This window comes from Trichosurus vulpecula, chromosome 2 (assembly GCF_011100635.1).
Source record: "Trichosurus vulpecula isolate mTriVul1 chromosome 2, mTriVul1.pri, whole genome shotgun sequence".
Taxonomy (NCBI): Eukaryota; Metazoa; Chordata; class Mammalia; order Diprotodontia; family Phalangeridae; genus Trichosurus; species Trichosurus vulpecula.
In genome coordinates, this window is record NC_050574.1 from 121,954,174 (window position 1) to 121,972,253 (window position 18,080).

General features: G+C 46.2%; 1 protein-coding gene across 1 annotated transcript; it reads left to right on the forward strand.

Moving 5' to 3' along the window:
* Nucleotides 1–1,418: 1,418 nt before the first annotated feature.
* Nucleotides 1,419–11,040, forward strand: KLHL35 (kelch like family member 35). Its single transcript, XM_036742663.1, has 6 exons — nucleotides 1,419–2,272; nucleotides 3,057–3,241; nucleotides 4,236–4,354; nucleotides 6,419–6,607; nucleotides 8,989–9,177; nucleotides 10,798–11,040. Exons 1-6 carry the CDS (start codon nucleotides 1,419–1,421, stop codon nucleotides 11,020–11,022), a joined length of 1,761 nt encoding a protein of 586 aa, XP_036598558.1. The 3' UTR covers nucleotides 11,023–11,040.
* Nucleotides 11,041–18,080: the final 7,040 nt, after the last annotated feature.

Consider the following 18,080-nt stretch of genomic DNA (forward strand, 5'->3'; position numbering starts at 1 on the left):
TGGAAAACAGATGCCCTCATTTGACAGGTGAGGAAACGAAACGCTGCACAGGGGAAATGATTTTCCCAAGGTCGCATGCTAGTAAATGTCAGAGCTGAGACCAGAACTCCTCATTCCAGTTCATTTCTCTTTCCATTATATCAGGTCGTTTAACAATAAAAATAACACTCATTTCCATAAGTGTTACAGTCTGTAGACCACTTTCCTCACTGAGGTCCTATGAAGTAGAGAGTGCAAGGATGACTATACAAAATCTTTGTTGTTGTTCAGTCTTTTTTTTTTTAGTCATGTCTGACTCTTTGTGACCCCATTTGGAGTTTTCTCAGCAAAGATACTGGTGGTTTGCCATTTCCTTCTCCAGCTCATTTTACAATTGAGGAAACTGAGACAGAGAGAATGACTTGCCCAGGGTCACACAGATAGTAAGTGTCTGGGACTGGATTTGTACTCAGGAAGATGAGTCGTCTTGACTCCAGGCCCAGAACTCTATCCACTGTGCCACCTAGCTGCCCCATCCAAGATCAAGAAAGGGTCAAACCCTCTTTGAATAATGGAGGTTGCCTAGAATGGTGAGAGGACTAGAAACTATGCCATAGGAGAAGCTGAAGGAACTGAGAATATTTAGACCAGAGATAACACTAATAACTGGAGGATCTTTCAGTCAGTCAATAAACATTTATTAAATGCCTACTATGTGCCAGGTACTATGCTAAATGCTGTATCAGAAAAAGCCTCTTGTAGAGAGTGACTCCTGGGTTATGTTTTGAGAAAAGATTCTTTTTGGTGGAGGGACAGAGAGAAGGCGTGCATTCCAAACATGGAGGCAGCCTATGAAAGGGCCAGATGGATATGCACACATGGGCTAGTAAGCCCAGTTTGAGTGGAATGGTGAAGGCGTGAAGGGGAGGTATATGGAGCTGGGCCGTGGAGGGCCCTAAGTGCCAAGCTGAGGATTTTGTATTTTATTCTAGGGTCACTGAAGATTTTTGAGTAGGGGAGTGCCGTGTCAGATCCGTGTTTTCAGAGTATAAATTTGGAAGTTCTGTGGAGGACAGATCTGGATAGGGGAGAGACTGGAAGCTAAGAACCCAATTACAAGGTTATTGTAACTGTCCAAGTGAGAGGCAATGAGAATAAAGTTACATCCCTGGAGAACAGGGGATAGAATAGGTGTCTTTGGTTCCCCAATATCTAGAACACGAAATAGACATTTAATTAATGTTTGTTGGCTTGGGTTGAATTGAAGCATATGATCACTCTCTGAGTGAGTGCTCGAGTAGTCAAGGCAAAGGACCTCAAGCTGGACCCTGAAAGATGGGGTCACAACCCACTTCATCTCCTTTGCCCTCCCTCCTTCAATCTTTTGAAAAGTCAAGGAGAAAAGTCATTTCTCACTTGTTTATTTTTAATAAAACAGGATGCCTGAGAGCCCTACCAATAAGGAAGCAGAATCTCACTCAGACCATCCATCCCATGCTGTGCCCTGCATTAGCTCTGACCATGACCAGCACGTCCTGCAGACCCTCAATGTGTCCCAGCTCCGAGGTACCCTCACGGACGTGGTCCTACGGGCTGGTGACTGTGACTTTCCTTGTCACCGTGCAGCCCTGTCAGCTGGTAGCACCTACTTCCAGGCCCTATTTGCTGGTGGTGGGCCCCAGGAGGACGTGGTACCCCTTCCTCAAGTCTCCCCAGGAGTCCTGGGCCTGCTCTTGGACCACCTCTATGGGGCTGGCATAAGCCTGTTGGAGGAGGATGCAGCTGCTCTGCTGGCCCTGTCTGACCTGCTGGGGGTGATTCCACTTCGGGAGGCCTGTGCCAACTTCCTGGAGGGCCGACTTGGACCAGAGAATTGCCTGGTTTTTCTCAGGCTGGCTCAGACTTTCTCCCTGCCCTCACTGGCAGAGGGGAGCCGCCGGGTGCTACGCCAGGCATTTCCAGAAGTCTCCTTCCAGCCTGAGTTCCTGAAGCTGGAGCTGGCCCAGGTGGCTGAGCTGCTGGCTGACGAGAGGCTTGCGGTTACTAGAGAGGAGGCTGTGTTTGAGGCTGTCATGCGCTGGGTGCGCCATGACCCTCCTTCCAGGCATGGACAGCTGCCCTGCCTGTTAGAGCAGGTTCGGCTTCCCTTACTGGCCCCAGCCTACTTCCTGGAGAAGGTAGAGGCTGATGAGATGGTTCGGGCCAGCCGTGAGTGCCACCCACTTCTGCTGGAGGCCCGCCAGTGCTTCATCCTCGGGAGGGAGGGCAGCTCATGGAGGGCAACCCCCAGGAGGTAGGGGGGGTCCTTTAGCTCCTGCTCTGGGGAGCCTTGGGATTGAGTAAAATCAACAGAAGTATCAGTCAGTGAAAGTGATGACAAATGAAAATTAGGAGGGTGGCTGATTGGTCAGTGGAATCAGGTAGAATAATGATTGATAGACTCAATGAAAGGTCATCAGAATTAGTGGTTAGGGGTCTGTGGAGATGAGGGAGGGAGAAAGCCAGGATGGGGGCGGGGGGCTATAGAGTGGAGCTCAGCATGATTTTTTAAAAATAGTATCTTTTTAATTACATGTAAAGAAAATTTTTAACATTCACTTTTTATAAAATTTTGGAGCTCAGCACGATTAATGGTCAGTGGCCTGAAAGGTCAGTCCCTGAGACATCAGAGTGTTCAATGGTTAGTAGTCTGAATGGTCAGTGAGATCAGTGTGTCAGTGGGATGGGGGTCAGTAACTTAGGGATCAGATAGGTTGGTCATCATTAAACTGAGGAAGCCATTAGGCTGAAAGTCAATGGAATTAGTATTCAGGGATAGCCTAAATCTGTAGGACTTGGGTCAGTGGCCTGAGGGGACAATCTCCAGGTGGATAAATGGGATTAGTGATCATTTCTGAGGGGGAAGTAATCAATGCTCTGGAGGGATCACTGGGGTGTATGCAGATCAGTTGCCAAAGGGTGAGATTAATGGTGGAGAGAAAGCCAGTCAGCTGTCTGAGAGATTAGTGGACATCCCGGTCTCTTCCTGGGCAGTCCAGAGAAGGGCAGCTGGCTCCCTCCCTCCCTCCTGGTACTAGGTTCATGGATCTGGCTGAAGTGATCGTGGTGGTCGGTGGCTGTGACAGGACAGGGCTCCTGACACTCCCCTTCGCGGGTGCCTATCATCCATGGAGCCGCCAGTGGAAGACGCTGCCTAGCGTCCCCGGCTGCACCAAGTCTGAGTTTGCCATGTGTGCCATGAAGAACGATATCTACCTCTCAGGTGAGGGCAGGGTGCCCACCCAGGGCCCATCACAACCCTGCTTGGATTGGCTGAGAGCTTGGGGACAGAGGCTTCTTCCAGCCCTCCAGCATCACCTTTCCACCCACGAGAGAGCCTGAAGCAACTGGGCTCAGTTTCCTCCTCTCCTCCTGCTCCACTGCTGCCCCCACCTCCCCACCCAGAATGTATAACTTAGAGATAAAAATGAGCCTGAAGACAATGTAGGCCAATTTGTCAGTTTACAGATAGGGAGACTGAGGTCCAGAGAAGGGATGAGATTTGTCTGTGTTATATAGGAAGGTGGCGGACTGATCCAAGAGGGAAACTAATGCCACTTACTGGCATGATCTACATGGACTGTGTGACCTTGAGCAAATCCCTTCTGTTCCCTGGCCCTAAATGACCCCTTCTCTAAAAGGGTGAGGTTGAATTAAGTGAGTTCATCTCGCCGCTTCCTGCTCTACCACTCTAGGACCCGAGGTCCATCCAAGCTCTGACATTCTCTTTTCTATGATCTCCTCCATCACCAACATCATTTGTTTCTAAGATCTCCTCCATCACCAGCATCATTTGTGTCTGAGATCTCTTCCATAGCCAATGTCATTCGTTTCTAAGATCTCTTCCATCGCCGACATCATTCGTTTCTAAGATCTCTTCCATCGCCGACATCATTCGTTTCTAAGATCTCCTCCATCACCAGCATCATTTGTGTCTAAGATCTCCTCCATCACCAACATCACTTGTGTCTGAGATCTCTTCCATAGCCAACATCGTTCGTTTCTAAGATCTCTTCCATAGCCGACATCATTCGTTTCTAAGATCTCTTCCATCGCCGACATCATTCGTTTCTAAGATCTCTTCCATCGCCGACATCATTCGTTTCTAAGAACTCTTCCATTGCCAACATGATTTGTTTTCTGTTCTAAGGTCCCTTCCAGGTCAGACACTCTCTGTTCCATATTCCAAGGTCTTCTCTATGGTTCTCTCTTGGCAGGTGGCCACATCCACAGCCGTGACCTCTGGATGTTCCGATATCAGCTGCACACTTGGGTCAGGGCAGCCTCCCTGAATGAGGGCAGGTGGAGGCACAAGATGGCAGTCCTGCAAGGGCGGGTAGGTGAACCCCGCCATCTGGGTCACCAACCCTCTTGGGTCTCCCGGAGCTGCCCTATGAAAAGTTACATTCCAAGGCCAAGTCCAAAGAGTCCCACAGATCTAGGGGGTGTATGAGGCTGGCAGCCCCATGGCAAGGACAACAACAAGGATATCCCTAGGCCAGGGGAGTGGGCTGGCTGATCAAATGAGACAGTATTTGTAAAAGCACTTAGCACTATGCCTGGCACATAGTAAGCACTTCATAAATACTTATTCCCTGCTCTTCCCTCCCAAGGCTCACAGCGAAACCTCCCTGGTGGTAAAATGGGGATATAACAGCCCAGACCTCCCTCCCAGGGTAGTTGTGAGGATCAAATAAGATAGTATTTGTAAAGTACTTTATAGACCTCAAAGTGCTATGTTAATGCTAGCTAGAGATCCAGGAGAAGACTGACCTGGCCAGAGCTAGCTATTATTACTGTTATCTTTCCCCTAATTAATAAACCCGAGAAATACACTCTTGTGCTCTCAATCCAAGAGTTAACTAAAGAGTCTGTGGCCCCCAGGGACACAGAGTTTAATCAGGGGAGACAACATGTAGTATGTATGTAAGCACGTACAAGACACATACAAAGCAGACGCAAGCTAACCTTGGATGGGAAGGCCCAGATCTTTAGAATTTGTGCAGAGAATCTTTTTATTCACTGCTTTCCAAACCTTCCCTGATTCCTGAGCTCCTATTCCAGGCCCCTGAACCTGCTTGGTTTCTGCATTATACTTTATCCCTAATTATCTTCCCGGTGCTGTTGCTGCCTCCAAAGCTGGATGCCCTAGCCTGCCATCTGCTCCTGCTCCCGCTTCTGCCCCCCATCTCAGTGAGATGGTTCATTTCTAGGGTTGATTTATAAAGGAAAGATAATATGCAGATTTGTAAATTGCAAGGCCATTAGAAGTAAAGAGCCAGAATCTCCCCAGTTCCAGCCTAAACAGACTGAAACTTCCCAAGATATTCTCTGGAGTTAACAGTTCTCCAGGCCTACATCTCCCTCCTTTCTGGACCCATGTGAAATTGGCATCTTCAATAGAACCATAACCAGGGTAGGGTGTTTGGGACTTTGACCCAGGGTACAGATACCACTTGCAGTCCTTTGGCAGTTAGAGCAGCCTTTAGGCCACATGTGGCCTTCTAGATCCTTAAGTGTAACCTTTTGACTGAATCCAAATTTGTTTCTGTAAAATTTGGACTTCTAGACTTCAGACCTAGAACCGTCCCATGCCTTTTTGTAATTGGTGCTAGATCAAACTCATTGATCCAATCTGTAGTTCCCTGTTCCTTTATTATTTTTTTTTTAATGCCATTAGGAATCCTCCCCATGCTGTGGCATCCTGCTCCACTTCTACCTAATCCTTACCTATTTTCCTCCCCCACCCCACCCCACCACACCCCCACAAGGGAAAGAAAAGAAAATACAAACAAGGTTCCCATGACTCCTGGGACAGAATGTTACCATTCTGGAAGTTTACTGTAGACTTACAGACCTTTAGAAGCACAAGAGGCCACAAAAGGTTTCCTCTTTATTTTATGTAAGAAGAAACTGAGTCCCCAAGGAGGGAAGACACTAACCCAGAATCACAGTACAGCTCAGTGAGGGATTTGAACCCAGGTCTTTGGGCTTTCTGACTTTAAGTCCAGCATATCTTCCACTAAGCCACACTGATCTCATAAAGATCTATGTCCTGGCTGGAAACACTAAAGAGTTCTGATTGGAGGAAAGACTTCCTAAAGGAGGTGGGATTTGACCTGGACCTTAAAGGGAGGACAACATTAAGTGGGTAGAGAAGGAGGAGAAGGGTGTGGAAGAGAAGGGAAGGGAAGGAAGGAGGGGAGTCAGGGAAGGGACCTAGGAAAGGACTAAGGGGTTACAGCAGAGGCTTCATATAGCAGGGGAGTGTTGAGAGATCAGGCTACAGAGGTAAGTGGGGAAGCCTCAAATCAGAGATGACCCTGTGGGCAGTGGGGAGCCACTGCAGGACATCAACACTGACCGCTTGGTCCTCTGGGACTCCTCCTCCATCTCCCAGCTCTATGCAGTGGGAGGCTTTGATGGTGGCCGCCGCCTGGGGAGCGTGGAGTGCTATGACCCCTTCTCCAACACCTGGGCCCCTGTGGCCCCGCTCCTGGAGGCTGTGAGCTCAGCAGCTGTGGTGACCTGCTGTAATAAACTCTATGTGATTGGAGGTGCTGTGGACGATAGTGCCAACACAGACAAGGTGAGCCCGGGGAGGGAGTGGGCATGGGGGAGGCAAGAGGTAGAGGGGATTAGGGTGGAGGGAGGGCGGATGACAGCTTTCCTCTGGAGCCTCTTGCCAGGGCTGGAGGGCCACTGCTGTCTACTAGAGGGTGAAGCTGAGATTCCTGGTTCCAAGCAGGTATCCTCTTCCTTCCTGACCAATACAAGGCCCTTGAGCTTAGTCTAGGTTGACAGCTCTTGGTTCAATTCAACTGCACAGATCCAAAGCTAGTAATTTAAAAGCACTTATTTGTCATAGGCTTCATGTGCTGAGAGAGACGGACTTGGACAAGACCTGTTTCTTGCCCTAGTAGGAAGACTATGTACACATTACTGAGAGTTATAATCCAAAAACAGAAGGTGATAAAAACGTAAGGGAGGGGGGCAGTTAAGTGCCGCAGTGGATAGAGCAACCAGCCCTGGAGTCAGGAGGACCCGAGTTCAAATCTGCCCTCATACACTTACTAGCTGTATGACCCAGGGCAAAAGACCTAATCCCAATTGCCTACCCCCACAGAAAACAAACAAACGAGAAACATAAGGGAAGAACAAATGACATGTCATGATATGGAAAGGAAAGATTGTTTTTGCTTTCTGAAGAAGGTAGCACCTAAGCTGGGCTCCGAAGGATGATGAGGGTTTAATCCAACCCAACAAGCCTTTGATGATCACCTACTATGTGCAAGGCAGTGGGCATACAAAAACAAAAACAGCCCCTGACCTCAAGAATCTTACATTCAGTATATGTATAGCCTGCATCAGATTGCATGCTGTATTAAAAAGTGGGGAGGGGAAGGAAGGGAAGAAAATTTAGAACTCAAAATCTTATGGAAGTGAATGTTGAAAACTAAAAATAAATAAATGTATGAATTTTTTTAAAGCATCTTACATTCTATCTGAGGTAGTAGGAGCGGAAAGGGGACCTGGTGGAGATGGGGAGGGGATCGGGCTGAGCTGGGGATAGCTTCAGCAGAGGCACCCAGACAAGAAAGCACAGCACCCATAGAGAAGGAAAAAAAGTGGTTATAGGATTAGACCTAGAGCAGGAGGGGGCATCGGAGGCCATCCAGTCGAGCACCTTCACTTTATAGATGAGGAAACTGAGGCTGTGAGAAGTTAAGTGGGTCTCTTCTTGCCCCAGGTCACACAGGCCATAAGTGTCAGAGGCAGGATTCGAACTCAGGTCCTTTGACTCCAGAGCCAGGGTTCTTTCCACCTTACTATGCCGCTTCCCGTAATGTGGCTTTCATTTGAGTGGAGCACAGAATATGGGAAAGCAAGCAGAAGATTAAAAGGGAAGTTGAGACTAGGATGCAGAAGATTTTGAATGCCAGCCCAAGGAGTTTGGACTCAGTCCTGTAGGCAGTGAGGACCCACTGAAGTTTTCTGAGCAAAAGAGGACACAGTCAGACCTCAGGATCAGGAAGATGCCTCTGGTGGCTACAGGAGGAATGGAGTGAAGAGGAAAGGGACAAAAGGCAGGGACTCTGATGAGGAAGATACTGCCATAGTCCAAATGAGAAGCAATGAAATTCAGAATGAAGACGATGAGTGTAGGAATGGAGAGATTTGAGGGAGGTGGAGATAGGATCCATTAAGTCTTGGGTGAAGGCCAAATCAGGCTCTGATAATCTATTCTGGGGCTTCTTCTAGCTCGAAAAATCTCTATCTAGGGGATGCTAACTTTTTTGTATTATGGACCCCTTTGGTAGTCTAGCAAAACCTATGGGGCCCTGTTCAGAATTTTGTTTTTAAATGTATAAAATGAAATATGTAGAATTACAAAAGAAATCAATTCCATTAAAATAGTTTTTCATTCAGTCATATCTGACTTTATGACTCCATTTGGGGTTTTCTTGGCAGAGATACTAGAGTGGTTTGATATTTCTTTCTCCAGCTCATTTTATAGATGAGGAACTGAGGCAAACAGGATTAAGTGACTTGCCCAGGGTCACACAGCTAGTAAGTGTCTGAGGCCAGACTTGACCTGAGGAAGACATCTTCCTGACTCCAGGCTGGGCACTTTATCCACTGTGCCATCTGGCTTCCCTAAAATAGACTTATCAACATATTTAAAAGATAAGTTCACTGGACCCCAGTTTGAGAACTCATATGTGTCTAAATAAACTTCCCAGCTTTCTATGCAAGGATATAGTATTACACTGTAGCTTACATTTATTATTACTATTAATAATGATGATGATAACAATAGCTCAAATTTATATAGGGCTTTAGGGTTTGCAGAACATTCTTCGTTTGTCTGTAGACAAAGGTGTTATGTGGCTGGGAGGACTGAAGCCCTGGCCCTCTCATCTCCACCTGGCTTTCTCCCTACCTGATCCTACTGGCCTCCTCCCTCAGGTGCAATGCTTTGATCCTGGGGAAGACAAGTGGAGCCTCCTTTCTCCAGCCCCCTTTACCCAGAGGTGCATAGAAGCTGTAGCCCTGGATGACACCATCTACGTGGTGGGGGGTCTCCTGAGCAAGATCTTCAGCTATGATCCACGTAGAGATCTCTGGACAGAGGCAGCTTCACTCCCTGGGCCCCTGGTAAGGAGGTGGTCTGTGTTCCATCTGGGCTCCTTTTGGGGATGATGTGAGAGTAGGGGAAGCCTCAAAGGGACAAGGTAATGCCTGATATTGCAGGGGCCTAAGATACATTCCAATTCAGACCTTCTGTTTTCTAAGGCAGGGCTCTTAAAATGGAATCCACAGACCATGGATAGACAGATGTCAGGGGGTCCATAGCTTTGGACGGGGAAAAAAGCTACAACTTTATTTTAGTGAAATTTGGGGTTTTTTTGTAATGCTATGCATTTACTTTTATGCATTTAAAAACTATTCTTAAAAGGGATCCATAGACTTCACTAAACTGACAAAAGGGTCCATGACAAACAAATATTAACAAACTCTGCTCTTACATCCCTCCTAGCGCTGACATTCAACATTCTAAGGTCCTTCCCAATTTGCCATTCTGTGTTCTAAGACCCCCACCCAACTCTGCCATTCTGTGTTCTAAGGGGCCTTCTAGCTCTGACATTCTGTGTTCTAGGGCCCTCCCAGCACTGACATTCTATGTTCTAAGGTCCCTCCCAGCTCTGACATTCTGTGTTCTAAGGGCCCTCTCAGTTCTGACATTCTGTGTTCTAAATCCCCTCCCAGCTCTGACATTCTCTGTTCTAAGGCATTTCCAGTTCTGACATTCCATGTTTCAATGTGTCTTCTAGAACTGACATTCTATAGAACTTCAAACCTCTTTCCTTTTTACTTTTCAAAGCATTTTCTCATCTAATCTCATTTGACTTTCCCTAAAACCTTGTGAGGGAGTCTAGTCAATGGTCACCATCTCCATTTAACAGAGGGAGAGAACCGATGGTCAGTTTTCAGAAGTCAGAGAGGGTAGCTGACTTTCCCAGTCACACAGTGTGAGGCAGCCAGGTGGCTTAGTGGATAGAGTACTGGACCTGGAGTCAGGAAGACCTTAGTTCAAATCTGGCTCCAGACACTTACTAGCTGTGTGACCCTGGGCAAGTCACTTCACTGAAATGGCAAACCACTTCAGGATCTTTGCCAAGCCCATGGACAGTATGAGTCCATGGCCTCATGATAATTGGACATGACTAAACAACAAAAGTTCATTGGAAAATTTGACTTTGATTGCTTGACTTGCAATCAAATTGCCTGACTTTGATTCTGAGTTGGCTGCCTGGCTCCTCCTAAGGTCAAGGCAGAGGACATAGTTTGGCAAAGGAGATGAGGAGCAGGACGAAGGGCTTGGAGCTTCTAGAAGGGTACTCTCAGCTTTTGCAATATTATATTAAATATATATAGAATCACAGAAAAATTTAAAGCCAGGAGGTGGGAGGCAGGACCTTATAGAGGAGAAAATCTAGCCCCGTCATTTCATAGAGGAAACTGAGGCCCGGGGAAGGGCGGGGTCATTTGCTGAGTAACACCACTGATTAGTGGGAGAGCTGGAACTGTCCATGCATGAATGCTCACACAATTCTGAGATTTCATGATTCCACGATGATCATATGATGCTGATGTTCTATCATGATAACTCCCTGACTCTAACATTCCAAAATTCTGCCCTGCTAGAGCTGGCCTGCCTAGGCGTGGGGATAAAGGTGCCAAGCCTGAGTACATGTCTGTCTCTTGACCTTCCAGGAGAGCTGTGGAGTGACCATTTGTGGCAGAAGAATCTATGTCCTTGGCGGTCGGGACTCAAGAGGAGAAGGCACAGATAAGACCTTCACCTTTGACCCACTGAGTGGGCGTCTGGAAAACCAACAGCCCCTGCAACGATGCACCAGTGCCCATGGCTGTGTCACCATCCTTCAGCACCTGGGCCAGGGACAGACCTACCCCAAGGGGCGGGGTAGGCCCAGCTGAGCCCAGAGCTTTGGGATAGACACCTGCCTGCACAGCAACCAAGACTAAGGCCACCCAGGCCCTCTGCCTCTACTTCTGTGAGGTCTCTGTGTACAAAAATCCAATTAACTTATTTTCCCCTTTTTTTATAGAAATAAGACCTGATTTTAGTTTCACTCATTCAAGCTGCCAAGTGTATTACTTCTGAGTGCAAACAGACCCTGTAGGATTTTACTCCTTACCTCCAAGAAAACAGCCTTAATCCCTTATCTTTATATAGTACTTTAAAGTTTATTCTAAAGCACTATAAATGTTTGAGCTGTTATTACAAAATATTTTAAGGTTTTAGAAAGCCTCTCCCATATGTTTCTTAGAACATTTTTCTGAACTTCTTTACTCTGATCTCACCCTCTGGTGTATTTTAGAGTTCAGAATTCAGAGCTGGAAGGGACCTTAGAGATCATTTTGTCCAACCTATTTTTTGTTTTATAAATGAGGAAACTAAGGCCCAGAGTAAAATAAGTCAGTTGCCCGAACAAAATGATAAAATTAACTAAAATCCAGGTCTTCTGAGTTACCAAACTCAGAGGGCCACAAGTCAGGAAACACACATAAAGCTTCTGTGTTTGAGAAATTAAGGGAGATTAAAAAAAAAAGACAAACGAGTAGACTTTTTTTAATTAAAGGTGATGGCTTGAATGAGGTCTCTGAGTGTGGTGCTATGCAAAGAGCCCTGGGCTGGAAACCTCAAAACTTCCTTTGAAATCACTGAATGACCTATACAACCTGGGCCTCAGTTTCCCCCTCTTTAAAATGATCAGGTTGGACTAAATGATTTTTAATGCCCCTCCCAGCTCTGACATTCCATGTTCTGAGGTCCCTCCCAGCTCTGACATTCCATGTTCTAAGGCCCCTTCCAATTCTGACATTCCAAGTTCAAGGCCCCTCTCAGCTCTGTCATTCTGTGTTCTAAGGGCCCTCCCAGCTCTGACATTCTGTGTTCTAAGTGCCTTCCTGGCTCTGACATTCTCCATTCTAAGATGCCTCTCAACTCTGACATTTCGTGTTCTAAGGCCCCTTCCATCTCTGACATTCTGTGTTCTAAGGTCCCTTGCAGCTCTAACAGTTTACATATTAAGAGTAGTTCTAACTCTCAGTGTTCTATAATATGGGAGGAGCCAAATGGATTTTATAATCCCCTAGTCATTTGAATCCCAAGAACAGACAGAGGGAGGCTAGTCTTGGCTATCTTTTCTCTAAAATTCTCCCCCCACTCCTCATTTGCACATAGATTACATTTTAAAGGCAAAATGTCCACATGTTTTTCATTGAGCTCTGATGAGAAGCATGGTATCCCCATCAGGCTTCCCCTGCACCTTCCTTTGCCCACAGCCCCCCTGGAGGCACTGGTGCTGAGGCTTCCCCAGCTGGGGCCAGGCTCATCAAAAACACTGTTTTCCAGCTGAGCCTGGGGTCCAGACTGATTAACCAGGATTATAGGCACTAGGACCATCTGGAAGCCACTGATAATGACCGAGGAGGTTGCCCTCTCTCCCGTCCCCCCATCCCATCACAGCAATCCCTAGGATCATGCTGGTAAAGGAGAGTCAGCCAGGAAGCATCAGGGGTACAGTGCACCAGGACTGAGACATGGCAACATGAACGCTCCACCCCCCTACCCCAATCCATCCTTTAAACCAGACTGCAAGAGCCAGGGCAAATCAAGATAAATCCCTCCCTAAAAACGATGAGCATCTTAATAATGTTTAATGAATTGGCATTTAGTTGGCAATGTTCTCCGGGTGGGGAGCTGTGTACTGTAGAGGGGTGACAGAAAGAGGATAGCCACTGACCTCAGGGAAGCCCCTGATCTGGAGGTGGAGGGGAGAGGGAAGACAGACAAGCACCTCTTCTGCCAGCGTTAAATGCCCAGACTGATTCATTGTGGACAAACACCTTGTATGTAATCTTTTCTTCCTGAGCAAAATATCATTCTCACAGGTGAATGAGAAAGATGAATAGAGTAGTTTGGAGGTAAATGAGTGAGAGGAGGGAGCCAGCATGAGCCCTAAACTGAGATCTAGCAGATGAGACCTGGACATTCGATCTAACTCTGCCACCGTGGGATTCTGGGAAAGTGGATGAAGAAAGGCTTCATCTCTATGGGCCTTATTTTCTTCCTCTGCCCTATGAAGACACTGGACTAAATCAGGGATTCTTGACGAGGGATATATGAACTAGGTCTCTTACTATTTTGATAATTGTACTTCATGATAATGGGTTTCCTTTGTCATCCAATGGATTTAATTTATTATGCATTTAAAAACATGGCTCTGAGAAGGGGTCCCTAAGCTTCACCAGACTACTGCCAAAGTGATCCAGGACATACACAAAAATCAAAGAACCTCTGAACTAAATGACTCCAATGTTCCTTTTAGTTCTCAGTACCTATGATTCAAAGTAGATATTTGTGGCCAGAGCAGAGGGTACCAGCTGTGGCCATTTGCTGCAAGGACCCTAATAAGCACATGCCTATCTATCTGATTCCCTGTCAGGAAGGCTCAAGCCAGGCTCTGGGGACACTTCTCAGAAAAGGAGCCTAGAAGATAATGGAGGGGAAAGCACCACCCAAGTGTTGGGGTTACAACCGCAAAGCCAAATCAGTGTTCGGGACATTAGAAAATAGAGGAGTCTAAGGATCCCCTAAGCCGTGGGATCACAGACCACTGGATCTAGCCCCCTCATTTTCAGATGAAGAAACCAAGGCACAGAGAGGAAATGACTATCCCAGGGTCACCCAGGTAGTAAGGGTCCAGGTCTTCCTCACTCCAAGCCCAATGCTCTGTCCACTATGCCACTCTAACTCCCTAAATCCAAGGGTCTCTACTTAACATAATAGGGATTTGAAGCCTAGATGGGGCATTAACATACACTGGGAAAGAGTGCTAAATATGGAGCCAGAGGAACTGAGTTCAAGTTCTGCCTCCATTCATATCTATCAATATGACCTTAAGTCATTGGATATCTCCAACCTCAGTTTCCTCATCTGCAAAATGAGCGGCTTGGACCAGAACTGGGGCCCTTCATCTTTTCTGTGCCTTTTGGCAGTCTGGAGAAACCTATGGTGTCCTCAAAATCATGTTTTTATATACATAAATAAGAAACCAATTATACTGAAATACAATTACCAAAATATTTTTAAAATCAGTTTGTGTACTAGTTAATCCTGAACTAGATCACCAATATGGTTCTCCTTCCTAGATCGCACAGTAAATCAGTGGCTGAGCTGGGTCAAGGACTCAAGTCTTTTGACGTCCAGTATAGATCTCTTTCCCCCACCTACGCCTCAAGAAAACATAGGAAGCCATCATCCTCCAAGGCTGGGCTTGGGAGCAGTTCTCTGAATGCTGATGGGTATGTTTGACAGTTATAATCTCCCCCTGTCAACCAGCCCTCTGTTCCCTCTGCCCAGGAAAGGAAACAAAAACCTCCACACTCAACTCCAAATTGGGAGGGGGGAGCCCCGCCCAGGCAGAAGCAATTTGGAACTAAAGGAGAATGATTCCAGATAGGCAATTTACACAGCAGGCAAGCCCCACACTTAACAAAGCTTTTCCTCACACAAAGACCTCGAGGAGGTCTGAGGGCTCGTCTGGATGCAGGGCGGAGGGCCGGAGAGGGAGCAAGATGAATGCATTACAACCTCCCCCTCTTCCTCTGGAAGAGACAAAGACGTCTGCTTGGTTCACAGCTCTTTCAGCTAAGCTTGGCTTCGAATTGAGGAGCTAATTTCCAGGGACACAGTTGGAGGAGGGAGGGGACCCAATTTCAGTCTGAATTATCCTAACTAAACCCACTCCATCTCCACTGACATACCTTTTCTATAGGGCACATTGACCTGTGATCATCCAGGAAACAGCCCTCAGCATTAACAAATTGAAGTAAGGTTTTACTGTCCAGCACTGGCAAAGAGATGTCAGTTTCCTCTCCAATAAAATGGGGATGGTAAACTATGCCCTGCTTACAGGATGAGGCTATTGTAAGTAACACTGAGATAATGGATGGGAAAACACTCTTCCCCCACATCCTGCACCTACTAGCCCTGTCCTCAGAGGCTGGTGCTGAATAGGCTTTTTGCACCTGCTCAGCATTGTAACAGGCACTATGGGGAGAGACAGGGGAGAGGGACTGGGGAGTAGTAGGAATTTTCCTCTCTCAAATTTCCAAATGCTCCCCACACACCTCCACCTCCCTCTTCCTCCTCCTCTTCTTCCTCTCTCTCTCTCTCTCTCTCTCTCTCTCTCTCTCTCTCTCTCTTTCTCTCTTTCTCCCTCCCTCCCTCTCCTCTTCACTCTCAAATTCCCATATACTTGTAAATATGCTTCTGCCTCCCTGATCCTTTAAAAATAAACAAAAGCCATCCTTTGACATTGCTACCCCATTTAGCTACAATACCACCTTTCTCTTGTCACAGCTAAAATTCTGGAAAATGCCACTTACCAACTATGTGACCCTGGGCAAATCACATAACTTCAAAGTACCCAGGCGACTAAAAGAAGGTGACAATTGGCACCAATGAAATCTGATTCAATTTTTTAAAAAGCTGTCTCCACTACTTGCCTCCATTCTACATGACCCACTCTCTTCTTTCACCAGTCTACCAAAAACTGGTCACTAATGACATAAACTGGTAAATCCAATGCATTTTCCTGACTCTCCCTTCCCTTAATCTCTCTGCAACACTAAACACTGTGGAGAACCTACTTCCATTTCAGACATTTATTAAGCACCTACTATGGGATATGAAGATGGAAAGTAGTTTACTCCCAAAAAACTTACAGTCTAGTTGGAGGAGATAAGAACAGGAATAGACATGACTACACAAAAGAAGAATTGGGTTATATGCACAGATGTCAGAGAGGTCTAAGAATCAAGGGGAGGAAAGGCAACTCCTGAGTTTAGGGTAAAGGGAAAGGTATCTCCAAGGCAGGACCTGAGCCCACTGAAAGGCTTTGTATCGAGGTACAGCCTGCCTAAGAGAGGAGGGGCTTATGATCAGAAGGTTGCTCATTAGGGCAAAGGTTTCATAATCGTTTTTGTGTCATGGACTCCATTGGTAGTCTGGTAAAACCTATAAACCCCTTCTCAGAATAAGGTTTTTAAGTGCATGTAACAAAATCTGTAAGATTCTGTGGATCCACAGAGTCTGTTGGTTTTCATAGGAAACCAATTATATTGAAATTTAGTTAATTTTTTTTTAATTAATGGACCCCAGGGTAAAAGACTTTTCCAAGTAAATTTCAGAAAACTTCAAAAGTTGGGGTGGGGGAAAGGTATGGATCAAGCTAATCCATTAATAAACATTTATTAAGCACATACTGTGGGCAGAGCAGTGAGCTAGGGCTAGTCTCCCCCCAGCTGGCTCAATAGCTGATGACAGTGATAAGCTATTGAGATGACTGGAATGTTAGAAGGAGCCATATACATAAGCCGTTATCCTTATCCTGTCCCCACACTAGACTGTAAAAACGAGGCTGGACTCAAGGTCCCTTCCAACTCTAAACCAGTTGTAGTTGTTACTGTTTACTACTACTACTCCTGCTACTGCTACCACCACCACCACCACCACCACTAATCCCAATGATTGACTCCCTAGCTTCAATCCTCAAACTTGATGTTGGCTGGCAGAGACCCATTGATGGTACGTTCACTCCCACTGTTAAAACAGGAAAGCTCTTTGGGAAGCAGGGATGCATTCCCCACTCCCAACACCAAGGGAAGTAGGGAACTAATTCCATTCTGATTCCAGAACTGAAGGCTTTGAGATTCTGGCTATCTCTCACTTTGGATTGCAGAATGGTTAGGGGAGGCTTCAGAAATGTAGGCTCCTAGATCTGGATCTGGAAGGGACCTCAGAGATCACCTTAGTCCAAATCCCTCATTTTACAAATGAGAAAACTAAGGCCCAGAGAAGTGACTTGTTCAGGGTCATACAGGTAAGAAGTATCAGAGGCAGGATTTAAACCTAGAGCCATTGCTCATTCCATTGTATGAGACAGGATTTGAACCCAGGTCCTCTGTCTACAGAGTCAGTGTTCTCTCCAATGAACCAAATTATGAGCTAACTTCAACTTCTTTAATAGGGGGAACACTGAGGGTCAGAAAGCCACAGTGACTTGGCCAAAGGCACAGTAAGTGACAGAGCTGGGGCTTAATCCCAGGTCAAGCATCTTGTAAAGGATGACCAGGGTGATTTGGATCATAGAAGATCAGGTTGAAAAATCTGGGGATTTTAGGTTTAGGAGAGATATGACTGTCTTCAAGAATTACGATGGGGAAGAGCAACCAAAAACCTGAAATATTAGACTTGTTCTGCTTGGCTGCAAATGGCAAAGCTGGGTATAGTGGGGATGAAGTGGCAAAGGGGTGGAGCTCAGCTTGGTTGAAGAAAAGAGCATCTAAAAAGTAGATGAGGCTACCTTTGGAAAAAGTGGGATCCTCTCTACAGGAGGGCTTCAAAGACACTGTTCTTTCTGCCCCTTCCCCAACCCCTGTCATGGTCCCCACCAAACATTATTAATACTGATCTTTTTTTAAACATCAATATGATTTCCCAGTGATATCTTCATCTCCACAAAGAGAACCCTCCCTTCCAACACATATAGTCAAACCTAATGAACTGACATATTGGCCTATCTGAAAATGCCTGCATCTTTATGCATCTCCTGAGAGAAAGGCAGGAGACATGCCTCATCATCAATCCCCTGAAGTCATGAAGAATCACTGTATTTCACCAAGTTCTGAAGTCTCAATGTTTTCTTCCCTTACATCACGGTAGTTAATCCATAGATTTTCTCTCTGGTCCTGCCTACTTCATTCTCTGTTAGTTCACACAAGCTGAATGACCACTTCTCAGGAATGTTATATGAAGAAATGACGTTCAAACATGAATCAGACAAGATGACCTGAAGTATGCCTTTCGAATATGACTTTTTAGTTGTTTTTTTCTAACTGGTTAAGTATTTTTATGGAGGTAATTCTTCATTATCTCACTGCGTTCCAATCCTCCCAACAATTGG

Excerpts from the sequence above, each read along its gene's own strand:
- KLHL35 (XM_036742663.1), top strand. The coding sequence starts at position 1,419 with ATGCCTGAGAGCCCTACCAATAAGGAAGCAGAATCTCACTCAGACCAT. Across the intron at positions 3,242-4,235 it reads GAACGATATCTACCTCTCAG|GTGGCCACATCCACAGCCGT; the intron begins GTGAGGGCAGGG and ends CTCTCTTGGCAG. Across the intron at positions 9,178-10,797 it reads CTTCACTCCCTGGGCCCCTG|GAGAGCTGTGGAGTGACCAT; the intron begins GTAAGGAGGTGG and ends TTGACCTTCCAG.